General features: G+C 35.3%; 2 protein-coding genes across 2 annotated transcripts; one reads left to right on the top strand and one right to left on the bottom strand.

Moving 5' to 3' along the window:
• Positions 1-2,232: 2,232 nt before the first annotated feature.
• Positions 2,233-7,415, top strand: LOC107470757 (protein unc-13 homolog). The gene is made up of 5 exons (XM_016090163.3): positions 2,233-3,000; positions 3,423-4,286; positions 5,220-5,675; positions 5,819-6,008; positions 6,091-7,415. Exons 1-5 carry the CDS (start codon positions 2,434-2,436, stop codon positions 7,020-7,022), a joined length of 3,009 nt encoding a protein of 1,002 aa, XP_015945649.1. The 5' UTR covers positions 2,233-2,433; the 3' UTR covers positions 7,023-7,415.
• A 2,628-nt stretch (positions 7,416-10,043) lies between these two features.
• LOC107470762 (ultraviolet-B receptor UVR8) lies at positions 10,044-13,870 on the bottom strand. The gene is made up of 5 exons (XM_016090176.3): positions 13,645-13,870; positions 13,375-13,551; positions 12,006-12,041; positions 11,724-11,881; positions 10,044-11,635 (listed from the first exon to the last, which is right to left on the bottom strand). Exons 1-5 carry the CDS (start codon positions 13,736-13,738, stop codon positions 10,358-10,360), a joined length of 1,743 nt encoding a protein of 580 aa, XP_015945662.1. The 5' UTR covers positions 13,739-13,870; the 3' UTR covers positions 10,044-10,357.
• Positions 13,871-14,744: the final 874 nt, after the last annotated feature.

Raw genomic sequence — 14,744 nt, 5'->3', positions numbered from 1 at the left:
TAAAAAATACAAAAAATATAGTACAATATTATTGTGCAATTAATAATAATAATTATTTTATTTTATTTTATTTTTGGACGGGGACTATTATGTCTAATTGAGAAAAAAGTTCGGGATTAATTTGTACATTAGTTTTTTTTTTGGGACTAAAATGTCCGTTTTTAAAATCTTTGGGGACTGATCTAGGTAATTACACTGCCGGAAAATGAACTGGGGACTGATTTGTCTGCCGGAGTAAAACCTTAGGGATTAATCTGTATATTAATTTTTCTTGGGGACTAAAATGTCCGATTCTAAAATTCTTGGGGACTGATTTGGGTAATTACTCAAATTTTTTTGATTCAAATAGAACACTTTAAATCTTAAAGACCAAAATATAATTACGTCCAAATGTAAGAGACCAATTTAATACTTCACCGTTAATATAATATAATTTTTTAATCTCCAAAATGTTTATAGTGCAATTGAAATTTTAAAAATCTTTTCGGTACAAACGGTCAATTTGAAGAACAATTTAAAACTAAATTTTAGCACTAAAATTATACAATAATGGTAAACGATTGAATCACCAAAATATGGTTGCACACACCTCAATATTTCAAGAGTTACCTTATCGGACTCTGTCCCACTCTACAATAATTTGCATCAAATTCGTTTTGTTTCTATCTGCGGCTAATAAAAAGTTGGATTTGGATTTTCTAAATTTTGAATTTCATTTTCAAGAATAAATATGATCTATCACCATTTATTTTATAGGTGAGACAACAAAAATATAAAAGAGAAAACATTCAATGGTGAGAAATTTTATTTTATCTTCTAAAATGAAAATCTCAAATTTAGAAGATCCAAATTTTAAAAAGTTAAACCCTAACTCGTTTCTATAATTATTAAAATCCAATAAATAAAATTAAATTTTAAAATTGATATAATTATCATTATATACATAATATAAATTAAAATAAAAATTAAAATATAATATAATATTATTAATCATTTTACTAATTATTTTACATATATTACATATATTATATATTAAAATTATATGTATTATATATATATCGGTGCGAGTAAGGACGGGTATTACCTAAACTCGACTCTGATCCCGCACTTAACTAATTTAGTATATTTTTTAAATAAAAAATAAATTATGCAAAGGCCCACAGATGTTGTATTTTAAAACAAAATAAATTGAAAAATATTAAAAAACACTATTTTCTGAAAATTCACTCATAAACTATAATTTTTTTTTCCGTTAATCAAAGATCATGCAATTTACTGCAATAAAATAAAATTTGAAAAAGTTATCGCTCTTAGGTAATTATGAGTATCAATTATTTTACTTAGCCGTTATTTATTTATTTTTCGATTAAGAGTATCCCTTTTTTAGTGCACCAAATTCTTTACAGACTGTTTTTTTTATGAAAATTATTATTGTATTATTTTTAATTATGAAAAAGAGTGTATTTTAATTTAGTATAGAAATAAGATAAATTAAAAGATCTAATTTGTAAATTTAAAATTTTTTTAATATTAGAATACAAATTGGAAGATAAATTTTGTGTTACTCTATAAATCAAAAGATAAATTTTGTATCATTTCACAAATTAGATGATAGGTTTTATATTTTAAAAAAAAAGTTAAACTTCACAAATTAAAATGTTAGATTTATGATTTTTATATAAAAAAGAACACACCAAATTTTACACATCATTAAAAAATACTACTATAAACTCAATATCAAAATTAAAAACTCTATCGGCTAATTTAAATTTAGAATGGTTATTGTCTCTTTTTAATAAGTGTATTTCTTCCTTAATATTCCAGACAAATTTTACTTATAATTAAAATTCAAATCTTAAAACCTATATTTTAAAAATAATTTTACGTAATCGTATAAGCACAAAATTGAGTTAAATCTAAAGTTTTACTATTGATAATAATATTAAGTATATACTAAAATATATATTGAAAATATAAAATAATATATATCTATATATAAATATATAATAATAATATTAAGTAGTATCTTTTACTCGTTTAGCATGTTCGTTCTTAGGAGATAGTGAGATACCCATTCTTACTCCTTAGCCGTTTAGATTTTTAGTTTTTTCAATCAAATATTATTTGCAGTGGAAATAGTAACAAAGCTATGGAAGTTATAAGCTACAGTAATTAAAATCTTCCAAGTTCTAAGAAAGAAAAGTAATTACGATTTTTTTTAGTTAAGGAATTTCTTTTTTTCTCTCTCTAGAAAACGGCATGGAAAAAAACTAAAAAGCGAAAGAGGAGAAGGAAGACAGTGTGTGCTTGTTGTTCCTTTCTCTCCCTCTATCTCTATGTAGTCCATACTCTCTCTCCACACACACTGTTCTTCTTCCCATTTCTTTCTCTCTCTCTCTATCTCTCTCTCTCTTCATTCTTTCTCTCTCTACAATGGCCCATCTCTTCAGGGACCTCTCATTGGGACATTCCAAGAGAGAGACCACTCCGCCGCCACCGCCGCCCTCAATTATGCCTCCCAGGCAATCTCACGCTGAAGACCTTCCGTCACCGCTCGGTCAGCTCGCCGCCAAGCTCACCGATTCCGACCTCACCCTAACGGCCTACGAGATCTTCGTCGCCGCATGCCGCACCTCCTCCGGGAAGCCTCTGAGCTCCGCTGCCAATGGCTCCAACTCCAACAGCAGCAGCAACAACAACAACCACTACTCGTCGTCCTCCACTGAGTCGCCGAGTCACAACTCGCCGAACACGCCGGCGGTGCAGCGATCCCTCACTTCCACAGCCGCCAGCAAGGTGAAGAAGGCGTTCGGTTTGAAATCGCCGGGTTCGGGGTCCAGGAAGAGTCCTGGCTCAGGTCCGGGTTCGGGTTCAGGTTCCGGTCAGGGAAAGCCGAAGAGGCCGTTAACGGTTGGGGAGCTCATGAGGAACCAGATGAGGGTTTCGGAAGCCATGGATTCGCGCGTGAGGCGTGCGCTGCTCAGGATCTCCGCTGGCCAGGTCGCTCGATTTGTGCTTTTCATTATTTTCACGATTCTCGCGTGTGCTCGTCTTCTTTTTTATTGAATGCGTGTTTGTTGCAATGCATGTTGAGAAATGGAGTTTGATCTGGCTATTGAAGCTGGTTTTTCGTTTAATTTTTTGCTTGTTTATTGGTTTTGTTGTTTGAATTTAAGTAATTGAGCTAGGTGCTTATTTGATCTGCTATTGGATAAGGTTCTTCTAGTTTTTTAGGTTGAATTGTGTGATTCTGTGATGTCGCTTTGATCCAGTTATAGGCCATAGCACGTGTTGAAATTTGAGCTGATTTTTATGTTTATGCGATTGTGCTTAATTGTTTCGTGCATGTGATTGAAAAGGGAAGACGGTATTTGAGTGTTATTGACTGCGGATTGTGCTGTGTATTGTGGTGTTTATTGCAGGTTGGAAGGAGGATTGAGTCTGTGGTGGTTCCGCTTGAGCTTTTGCAGCAGCTCAAGTCTTCGGATTTTACTGATCAGCAGGAGTATGAAGAATGGCAGAAGAGGACACTGAAGGTTCTGGAGGCCGGTCTGATTTTGCATCCACACATGCCAGTCGATAAGTCCAATTCTGCCGCACAGCGTCTGCGGCAGATTGTTCATTCGGCTTTGGATAGGCCGATAGAAACTGGGAGGAACAATGAGTCTATGCAGGTTCTTCGTAGTGCTGTCATGTCGCTTGCAAGTAGGTCATATGATGGGTCTGATTCATGCCACTGGGCTGATGGGATTCCTCTGAATCTTAGGCTTTATGAAATGCTGCTGCAGTCATGCTTTGATGCTAATGATGAGTCATCAGTTATTGAGGAGTTTGATGAACTAATGGAACAGATTAAGAAGACCTGGGGAATCCTTGGACTGAACCAGACACTCCATAATCTCTGTTTTACTTGGGTTTTGTTTCACCGATTTGTTGTGACTGGACAGGTAGATTTGGACCTGCTTTCTGCAGCTGATGGCCAGCTAGCTGAAGTAGCAAAGGATGCAAAAACAACAAAGGATGCAGAATATTCCAAAGTTTTGAGTTCTACGTTGACTTCAATATTAGGATGGGCTGAGAAAAGGCTCCTTGCATATCATGAAACTTTTGACCGTGGAAATGTTGAGACCATGCAGGGAATTGTTTCTTTAGGAGTTGCAGCAGCTAAAATTTTAGTTGAAGACATTTCTACTGAGTATCGGCGAAGAAGAAGAACTGAAGTCAATGTGGCCCGTGAAAGGATTGATACTTACATCAGGTCATCACTACGCACTGCTTTTGCTCAGGCAAGTCCTTACTGTTTGCAATTGGCTTTTCCACATTGTAAAAGTTGGTAGAATTGACTTATAGTGTCACATGGTTTGGTTACATCGACATTGGCCATTTATACTTAACATAAGAGAATGGGAATCTTTTTCCAAGAAAAAAAAAGTCTTACCTCAGCTGAGTTTCTGTAATCTTATAAAACAGGTTTTAGATTGTCAGTACCACTACAGTTTTTTGTGACTGTAAGTGGAAAAGCTACTCTATTAGCTACGATGCATGCCTGCTTCATTTGAGTTGTCATGTCTACATGTTGAACACATTTCAGACATGACACTTGTTTGACAAGCATGTCTTACGTGTCCAACTATGTCTTAATAAAATATCAAAAAATATTTTCATGCTTGGACACACCTAAATAGGATTATGAGTCGGTGTATCCAACCTTATACTTGACCTATATTCTTCAAATGAATTTAGAAATAGTATGTATTATTAATAGGAAACATTATCTAAAATACTTTATAATTAAGAAAAGACATTAAACATAAAAAGTTAGTTTGTTCTTTAATATCAATAAAATTTCTAGATATTATAATTTATCTAAAAATTCTTTATATTTATATGTACACCATCTTTTTGTGTCTAACTAAAATTTAAAATGTGTCCTGTCTTATGTTCTATCCCGTGTCTATGTAAGTATCCATGCTTGATAGACTATTAGTGGAAAAATTACTATTCTTATAAAAGCTAGACTATTAAGTTTATCCAGCAACTTATCCAGTCTAAGAACTAGGCTTAGGTGAATCCATGTTATTTGGTGTAGTTTTGGATAATACATTGTGAATTTTGACTTGATTACATTTATCATTCTACTTGAACCCTTCAGCTATCTATCTGTCTCTATTTTCTGATACACACTTATGCTGAAATGTGCTTGTTTTGCTTGTGCATAGATAATGGAGAAAGCAGACTCAAGCAGAAGAGCATCAAAAAATCAGCCAAATGCTCTCCCACTCCTTGCCATCCTTGCAAAGGATGTAGGTAGCTTGGCAGTTACTGAAAAGCAAGTGTTTAGTCCAATACTTAAGAGATGGCATCCTTTGGCAGCAGGTCTTGCTGTTGCCACCCTTCATCAATGCTATGGGAATGAATTGAAGCAATTCATATCGGGCATCACAGAACTGACACCTGATGCTGTTCAAGTGTTGAGAGCCGCCGATCAGTTGGAGAAAGACCTTGTGCAGATAGCAGTTGAAGATTCAGTGGAGAGTGATGATGGTGGTAAAGCAATAATCCGTGAGATGCCTCCTTATGAGGCTGAAGCTGCAATTGCAAATCTGGTGAAAATATGGATTAAGACTAGATTAGACAGACTGAAGGAGTGGGTTGATAGAAATCTTCAGCAAGAGGTTTGCTCTCTCCTTATTTTATGTTTTATCTAATTGATGATTTTCAATGTACATGACATCTGCTTTTTTTTTTTTGTTGGTTCCAATCATGCATAAATTGGTTACATTTAATTAAACTAACCCAGTTTATTGTGATTTCCTAGCATTGGATTGCACAAACAAATCAAGAAGGATATGCTCCATCTGCCGTTGAAGTTTTGCGGATCATGAATGAAACTTTGGATGCATACTTTCAGCTCCCAATACCGATGCATCCTGCTTTGCTTCCTGAAGTGATGGCTGGCCTTGACAGATGCCTTCAGTATTATGTTACCAAAGCAAAATCTGGATGCGGTATTATGATATTTGAAATTTAATGGTTGAGCTGTGAAATTTGACATCCTTAATAACTGTTGTTTTTTGTTCTTCTATTCAGGATCACGAAATTCATTTGTTCCAACAATGCCAGCATTGACCAGATGCACCATGGAGTCAAAGTTTCAAGGCTTTGGGAAGAAAAAGGAAAAATCTCCCAATTCCCAGAAGCGAAATCCTCAGGTAGCAACAAATGGGGATAGCTCTTCTGGGATACCACAACTCTGTGTGCGTATAAATACTTTGCAATGGATCCTGGGTGAATTTGATGTCCTGGAAAAAAGAATAATTACACTTTTACGGAACTCTGAATCTGCTCAAGTAGAGGATTTTTCAAATGGATTAGCGAAAAAGTTTGAACTCTCTCCAGCAGCTTGTCTAGAAGGAATTCAACAACTCTGTGAGGCAGTGGCATATAGAATTGTCTTTCATGATCTTAGACAGGTTTTATGGGATGGTTTATATATTGGGGATCCATCATCTTCCAGGATTGAGCCATTTCTCCAGGAACTCGAGCGGAAGTTGATGTTTGTTTCAGACACTGTTCATGAAAGAATCCGCACCCGTCTTATCACTGAAATAATGAGAGCTTCCTTTGATGGATTCTTGCTTGTATTGCTTGCTGGTGGTCCATCCCGTGCTTTTTCCCGGAAGGACTCTCAGATCATCGAGGATGATTTCAAATTTCTTAAGGAACTATTTTGGGCAAATGGGGATGGCTTGCCTTCTGAATTAATAGACAAGTTTTCAACTACTGTGAGATCTATCCTTCCCCTTTTCAGAACTGACACAGAGACCATTATAGAGCGGTTTAGACGAGTAACCCTGGAGACATATAAATCCTCTGCAAGGTCTAGGCTTCCATTACCTCCAACTTCTGGCCAGTGGGATCCATCTGAACCAAACACGTTATTACGTGTTCTATGCTATAGAAACGATGAAATAGCCTCTAAGTTTCTTAAAAAGACATATGATCTACCTAAGAAACTCTAAACTGAGAAACAGTAAATGGGATGGAAAATTGGGATGTCGGTGGGGACTATGCATTCTGCTTAACAGCCTGGTTATTCCTGTATTTATTACAACATTGCCCAGCTAATATATGTGCATTATTCTTCAGGATGCGACTCTCTTGTAGCCAAAAGCTTATTGCTACTGGCATATTCTTAAGAGTATGAAGTGAGGCAGCTCAAATGGTAGCTAGAATGGCTGGCTTACATCAGAAGGTAGTTGAATATATTCTTTCTGATTCATTTATTATTCTAAGATATATTTCACGGTGCTTCTTTGTTCTTTCTACGTTTATTTTTTTTGGTCTGTCCCTCGCTCTTCTCTCTCTCTCTCTATATATATATATTATATGAAAGTGATGTTCTTGTTCTCTTATTCTTTTGTTAAATTCCTCTGTGGGTTGCCCCATTTCTACTAGTGCATTGTATAGCTTACTGGTTGATTGAGTATAGCTTAATTGTTCTTAGTTGGGATCTAGCATTGTGTCAGTTTATTGGGAAATTTTTGTTATGTAATATATATCATTGTGTGTACACACTATAACGGTTCAGATTTATCATAAATGAGATGTGAACCCCACTTAAATTAGACTCGTAATATCTTGCGATTATGGGGATTGAGTATAAGTTGGCGTGATGTCCCATTCATTCGGTTAAAAAATATAGATACTTGCAAAACAAGTCTAGTTTATTAGATAATTTGGGCTGTCGGGCGCAGTATAATGGAGTTTCTACTTTGGAAGAGATGGGATGCGCCAAGTGTGGACAGCTAGAAACAGCTGCGGCTGCGTGATTGATGGAAAGTGTAATCTTGATCTGCCAGAACAATCACTTTCCGTAAATTAAAATAAGGACATTCATGTGGCCACTCATGTTGTACACTTAAATTTACACCTCTCATAAAAGGCTTGTTATTTCATTAAGTAGATAATTATCTGAAAAGAAAAGGACAAAAGAGCGTAATTAAAGAAAGAGAAGAATGTTTTGTTTTTTTTTTAACGTGACATGTAAGTGTACAATTTGAGTGATCTTCATCATTAAAAGTTAGGGAGCTAATTTCTTTGACACTAGTACCCACAAAAATCATAATTATAATGTATATTTTGTTTTTTTCCATATATCCTCCTTTTGGAAAATCATAAATCGTTACTTTCTCTTGTAAATTATATTTAAAATGTGATTAAATAATATTTTTAAGAGAAATTTTTGACATTTTTGTCAGATTACTTATAATTTTGTTATGGTGGATAACTTGGACTGTTTGACGAGCGGTACACTCGCTGTATTGGGCTATTGGCAATAAATATCCTAAGTAGACGTAGTTAGTGTGTGTATATTTTATCAATTGGAATAATCACATGATTTTGCGATGTCAACATCGTTAACTTGATGTCAACATCGTTAACTTGTACAGTTGTACTTTAAGATGTCCGATGAGTTAAATATCAAAGTAGTATATGTACTTACATTCGAGTCTTAAATGATTTTTAAAGTTAATTATTTAAATTCGTCTTTGAAATTATCTTCTGAGAGACTCATAATAGTTCTTAAAAATAATTTTTGTTCATCCTTTCCATTGAAGAGGACTGAAAGTCTGAAACGCCGTTTTATATTTATTTAAAAAAAAAAACAAAAGGAAAACCTGAGGTTTTCCTTCTCTAACCCGAGGAAAACTTGAGTTTTCCTTCTCTAACCCGAGCCCCTTCCTCTTCCCCTTTCTCTCTGTTGCCATCCGTCACAGTGTCGCGCCGCGCTGCATGCTTCTCCTTTTCCAACCTAGTCTCTTACACTCTTGTCTCTTCTCAGTTTCTCTCCCTCTCCCCCTTCTCTTGTCTCCTCTCAGTCTTTCTCTGCCTTCCTTGTCTCAAAATTAATTTTTCATTACCTTATTTTATTTTTCTTCATACACAACCAACTATCAATTTTTATAGATGAATTAATTAAACATTTTCATTACTCATCAATTTTCAGTCAATAAAAACAAAAAATAAAAAATAAAAAAAAGAAAGAAAATTTGCTATGCTTCTTAAGAAGTGATCACCAAAATCGGATTTGTGGTTTGACATCGAAGGTTGAGAATGGCGAACTCCACTGCCACTCTTGTCAATGCTACATCGGTCGAGTTCGAGAACAACTTTGACAGCAGAACGACGACATAGCGGTGCAGCTGGTCTAGAAGGAAAAGTAGAGAAGCGGCAGTGGCAACGCACTGACTTGTTGGAGCCGAGAGTAGCCGAGAGTAGCGAACTGGAGTAGAAGATGCGAGTCGGTTCCGTAAGCTAAGATCGACAATGGTAACAGCTCTCGGTGCAGCTGGGAAACAGAAGGCACCAAGTGCGGCGCCATAATAATAATAACAAAAAACTAACGGAACAGTAGAGATTGGGGAAGAGGGAGGAGAAGAGGAAGAGGATGGGTTGGGGAAGGGGAAGGGAATTGGAGAAGGGTTAGGAAACGGGAGCGTTTTTTTTTATTATTATTTAATGAATACAAAAAGACGTTAATTATTAACTTCAATGATCACTACGAGGCTCGAGTGCAAGTTCAAGAACTATTTTGAGATTTAACTATTTATTTAAAGAAAAAAGAATTAACTTATTTTCAAAAATTGTTTATGAAAACATATTAATCTCATTTATTTGAAATTCTAAAATCTAATTTAGTAATAATTTATTTTCAGAAAAAATTTATGCCAAAACTTAAAATTTGTTTTTTCTCGAAAGGTAAATAGTTGATAATTTTTATGTCAAAAGAATAAAAAGTAGCATATAAAATTATTATTATATCCCTCAATTATTATATTTCTTGTTAAAGAATTCTTTTTTTGACATTGAAGATGTTTGGAAATTAAAAATATATTCTAAAAATATATATAATAAAACATATTTGTAATTCATTCATCGTACTATTAAAATTAACTTTCAATTATTTATAATATTAAACAAACAATTTTTTATTGTAGTTAGAAATAATATTTCCAAATATAATATTCCTAGAAATATAATTCGTTGAAATATATTTTTTATTATTGAAATAAAAGCTTACTTAAAATGGCATTTTACTTGTGTCCTGGGATCAAATTCAGGCTACAAGGGGAATGAATACATATCTTATACATGTTATTGACACAAATTTTACATATCTTTAGGCTTAAACAATACACATATAGAACGAGGCACCGAGGATTGATGCAAGGTGCAAAATAGAATGATCAAATAAAGCGATAAGTAGGCATGCCATGCCACACTCCAAAAATGGAACATGATCACCTAGCTCATTGCCTTTTGTGTGTTCACCAATTTGTTCCTCTCATACATACTAATTTTTCCGCTCCGGTGATTGGAGGCACTCCTTTACAATTTCCTTGATCCTCCTCTTCATTTGTTTATCTTTCACACCAGCAAGCATGTCCCGGTAGAACATTTCCAACCTCATTAGCGTCCTATGATCTGCAGTCTCCAACATGTTCTCCCATTCTTTTGCAATGTTGAATGAACCTGAATCCTTCAATGAAGCAGGGACATCTTGCTCAGCAAAAGGTTTTCCGAAAACACAACCATGAAGTATGCTAGCATATTGTTCCATTGTGGATAGCTTCAATTGAAGCTGCTTCAGCTCATTCAGTGCCGAGGATAATTTCTCATCTGTTTCTGTTTTTACTTCGGCCTCCTTTTCTTTCTCTCTGTCCTGCTCGAGGGAGCTCTTTGATTCCTCTTCCTCTGAATCTTCGGTCGCTGGAGGCCACCGCACCTTGGTGGGAGTATAACAATCCAATTCGTTACCAGTTCCAAGAACTCCACATCGCCCCCTACCCCAAGACCACACCTTATATCCATCCCGCGCAACAATAACAGTATGTGCAGCTCCACATGCAACTTGAACCGGATCTGGAAACTTAGGTTGGTATGGAGCACACGGTTTAAGCAAGGGTGAGAGGGCATCACCAGAATCTGATGAACCACGACCAGCATCAGGGCATAAGCCAAGACCCTTCTCCATTCCCCATGACCACACATCCCCTGATGAGGAAACCACACTTGTATGAAACAAGCCGCAATCGATACCAATAAGAGATATATCTTGCGGCAAGTCTTGAACAGGTGTAGGAAATAATGCGCTTTGTGTTGTTCCATGCCCGAGTTGGCCATTATCCCCAAGGCCAAAAGTCCAGCACTTGCTTTCCAACTCGGTAGATTTCTTTTTGCGAGTGAGCAAGGCAGTGTGAGCAGCACCACATGCTATGTCATAAATTGTCCAAGGGGACTCCTCACCAAATGTTTTCACAACTTCTGGATGTGCCCTGTTCTCCCTATCCCCCAATCCTAACTGGCCATGGTTGTTAAAACCCCAAGAGTAGCAGACCAAATCTTCACCATTGTTTGATTCTCCGGCACTAACCAATGCTACAACATGCTCATTTCCACATGCAACCTTGGCAACATTAAGGCCATGAAAGGCCAGTATTGGCATTGGAATGAAACTACTTACAAGAGAGAATTCACCTTTGCTTTCTTGTGGGCAGTTTCCCCACATCCAGAGGGTGCCACGATTATCAATAGCCATAGACATCATTCCTCCTGCTTTGACAGCATGTATCTGCCAAAATTAAATGGGCAAAAACACACATTAAGACATTCTCACGATGTTTTATGTTTTAGGATGAAATTCATGTTTCTTATTGTACCTTAATTGATCCTTTTCCTTCTACTTCAGAGACACCAGTTGAAGAATCAAGTGGGTGCGACTTGGGAAACTTATTCAATAAGTGGGGCGCTAGGTTATAAACTCCACCAATAGAATTTTCATCAGGTGTATCCTCTCCGTCCGTGCCAAGTTGACCATCCATACAGTAGTCAAGGATGTAGATACTAATCATGAATATAAAGTAAACAAAACTCTCAAAAGTAAAAATAAGTAATATCCGTAACTGAATTCGACTAAGTGACTCCCAGCATATTAAGGATACAAATATTGTAACCCCAACTCCAAACGGACCCGTCATCTGTCAACACACAGAAGGAAGAGTTATTGCGGCAAAAAACAAATTCCAATAAGTTGAACCTGCCTAAGATTACACCAGATACCTAGTACTCATGGTGCTACATATCTATATCAGCACAAAATTCCAAAGGCATCCACATGATATTCACTCTTGCAAAAGCAGGGTATAGTAATTGATCCATTTTTGGAGGGAGAGAGACTGAATTCTTCTTCCCTTGTTAGCACTTATCAATGTTTACTGAGACCCAAAGGACATAAAAAAAAGGCACAAATTGGACATATTTATTCACACCATTACACTTGCAATGCAATCAAGAAGATGCATAAAATTTGTTATATAGTCTCAAATATTTTTCTCCATATTAATTTCATATAGTTGATGTTAACAACTATTACTGCTCAAAAAGTAGCATTACATGTAGTTTGAAAATGCAGCCAATAATACAACAAGAGTCTGGCAACATATCATTAAAAATCATTCTAATGTCTTAGCTGACATAACAATTTATCATATATTCCTTATTCCCTTATATAAGCTTATAAAGAAAAAGGGTTCAATTGTTCCTCTTTTGATCAAATTAATTAAACATGTGCTAAAAAAAGCCAGATACTACATTGTAGTGAATCTTTCATTTAATTGTTTATACCGGTTAAGCTAAGAATTCTGCAACAGTGAAATATGTTAGAATGCATACAAAGCTTTAAATATCATATGACCAAGCAAGTCTTCAGTATAAGCAGACTGAAGGACTTCACAAAGCAATTCAACTGAATCAGTCAATATTATAACCATTTTACTCTTGCTTGGTGCAATGAAAGCCATACACGGTTGAAAAGGCTATATACCCTTTATCTTCAAGTTCCACCCACAAGTACCAAGTAGTGAAAATCAAAATCTTCTCACTTTCACTCCACTCCCAACTTACTTCCCCTGTTGTCACTCAACACCTTTGTCACTTATGTTCAAATACACAAAACCATAGCTTTTTATTTATTTCTTTCTTCCCAAAAAAAAAAAGTTTAAAATTTTTGAAACATGATTAGAAAAGTTAAAAGATGCAATCTGCATACACTATCAGCAGAAAGTTTTACCCAGAACCTAATCTAACAGCAAAAGTTTCAAACTTCAATACATACACTTTAATTGGTAATATAAGACAACAAATTTGATTAGATGACGCTGCAAGCAAGTTTACACTACTCTTAATGTATCAAAATTAATTAACTTCAAAAACAGAAAAATAATAAATAAATAAATAAATAAATAAATAAATAAATAAATAAATAAATAAAGGGAAATTGAGAAGGTGTGAAGAGTTACACTGTTACAGAACCTGCAAGAGCAAGATTATGATATGCACCAGAAGCAATAGCAACAATTTTGGGTGTGTCTGCTTCTCCTCCATTAGGGTTCTGAAACTTGACCTGAACTGGTAAAAGCTCATCCTTTTCTGAACCATGGCCAAGCCTCCCAAACATTCCTCTTCCCCATGAGTACACACTCCCATCCCCTGCATCCAACAACACTGGAACATTATTTCCCTCTTTCACACACAGAAAAAAACAGAGAAATTTGAGGGTCTCTTTGAATATAGCGGTGTTACCAGTAAGAAGGAGAGTGTGCGCTTCCCCGGCAGTGACGGCGATGGCCTTGTGCGATGGGTTGCCGGAGTTTGGAATGTTTCCGGCGTCATCCATGGTCTCCGGCGAGTTCGCAAAACCAGAAGCTGAGCTACCACTCACATCACAGAACAGAGATGCTGTCGACTGTTTTTCCTGATAAGCTCGATTCGATGGCGTCAATTATTGCCGATCATTTCTATTTTTTTTTCTTATTGTATTAATTTATTCTATTTTATAGTTAGTTAAATAATATAATTTTGATAGTGGATATTGTTTCTCTATAATTGACAATATTATTTCAAATTAACTTTAATAAACAATTTCTCTCATTATAACCATGGAATAAAATAATAAAAATAAAAAGTAATTTAGGTATAAAACTTTAACCCACTATATACTCTCCCTTGTGAAATGTTATCCTTTGACAATATGATTTAGTATAGCAAGTAATCACATTTTTATATACGGATTAAAATATTAAGAAAATGTTAAGCTAAGTGGTAAAAGAATCCAAAAATTGTTTAAATTATAAAAAATTATATTAATAATTAAAAATATTAGCTACAAAATAATAAATTCTGTTTGACTTTTGAAATTTTTTCTATATTGTGTAACATCAACCAAAAAGAGAGATGAGAATATAGTATAATCTAAAATGATCATGTAAAATAATTTATAACAGGTTAGACCTTTCTATACTATAGCAAATTCATTCACAAGAACGAATAAGGATATGCGTATATCCACCATTATGAATGCTGCAAAGAACAATGGTAAATAACATTTTATGAAGGTCGTTCAGTTGTTCCAATAGATATGAGAATAATGAGACGCTATCTAATTTCAAAAGGAAGGATAGGAATATACCTTATCCCCCAAAATAGAAGATACATACTAGTACAAAAGCAGTTGGCAAAACAACAACAACATGTGTGAATTGCACGTAATGGTATGTGATTTTTGATTGATTTGCCTAGCTAGGCAGGTAGCTTAAGCGTGCTGCATGGGTAATTACCTCATCATCAAATTACGCTTTGGAATTCTCCACCCTACAAACTAACTAAATAAAGCTTCCTTCTTT

The sequence above is a fragment of the Arachis duranensis genome, chromosome 10 (genome assembly GCF_000817695.3).
Source record: "Arachis duranensis cultivar V14167 chromosome 10, aradu.V14167.gnm2.J7QH, whole genome shotgun sequence".
NCBI lineage: Eukaryota > Viridiplantae > Streptophyta > Magnoliopsida > Fabales > Fabaceae > Arachis > Arachis duranensis.
The sequence above is the reverse complement of the archived record's forward strand: the minus strand, read 5'-3'. Positions and strand labels throughout refer to the sequence as shown.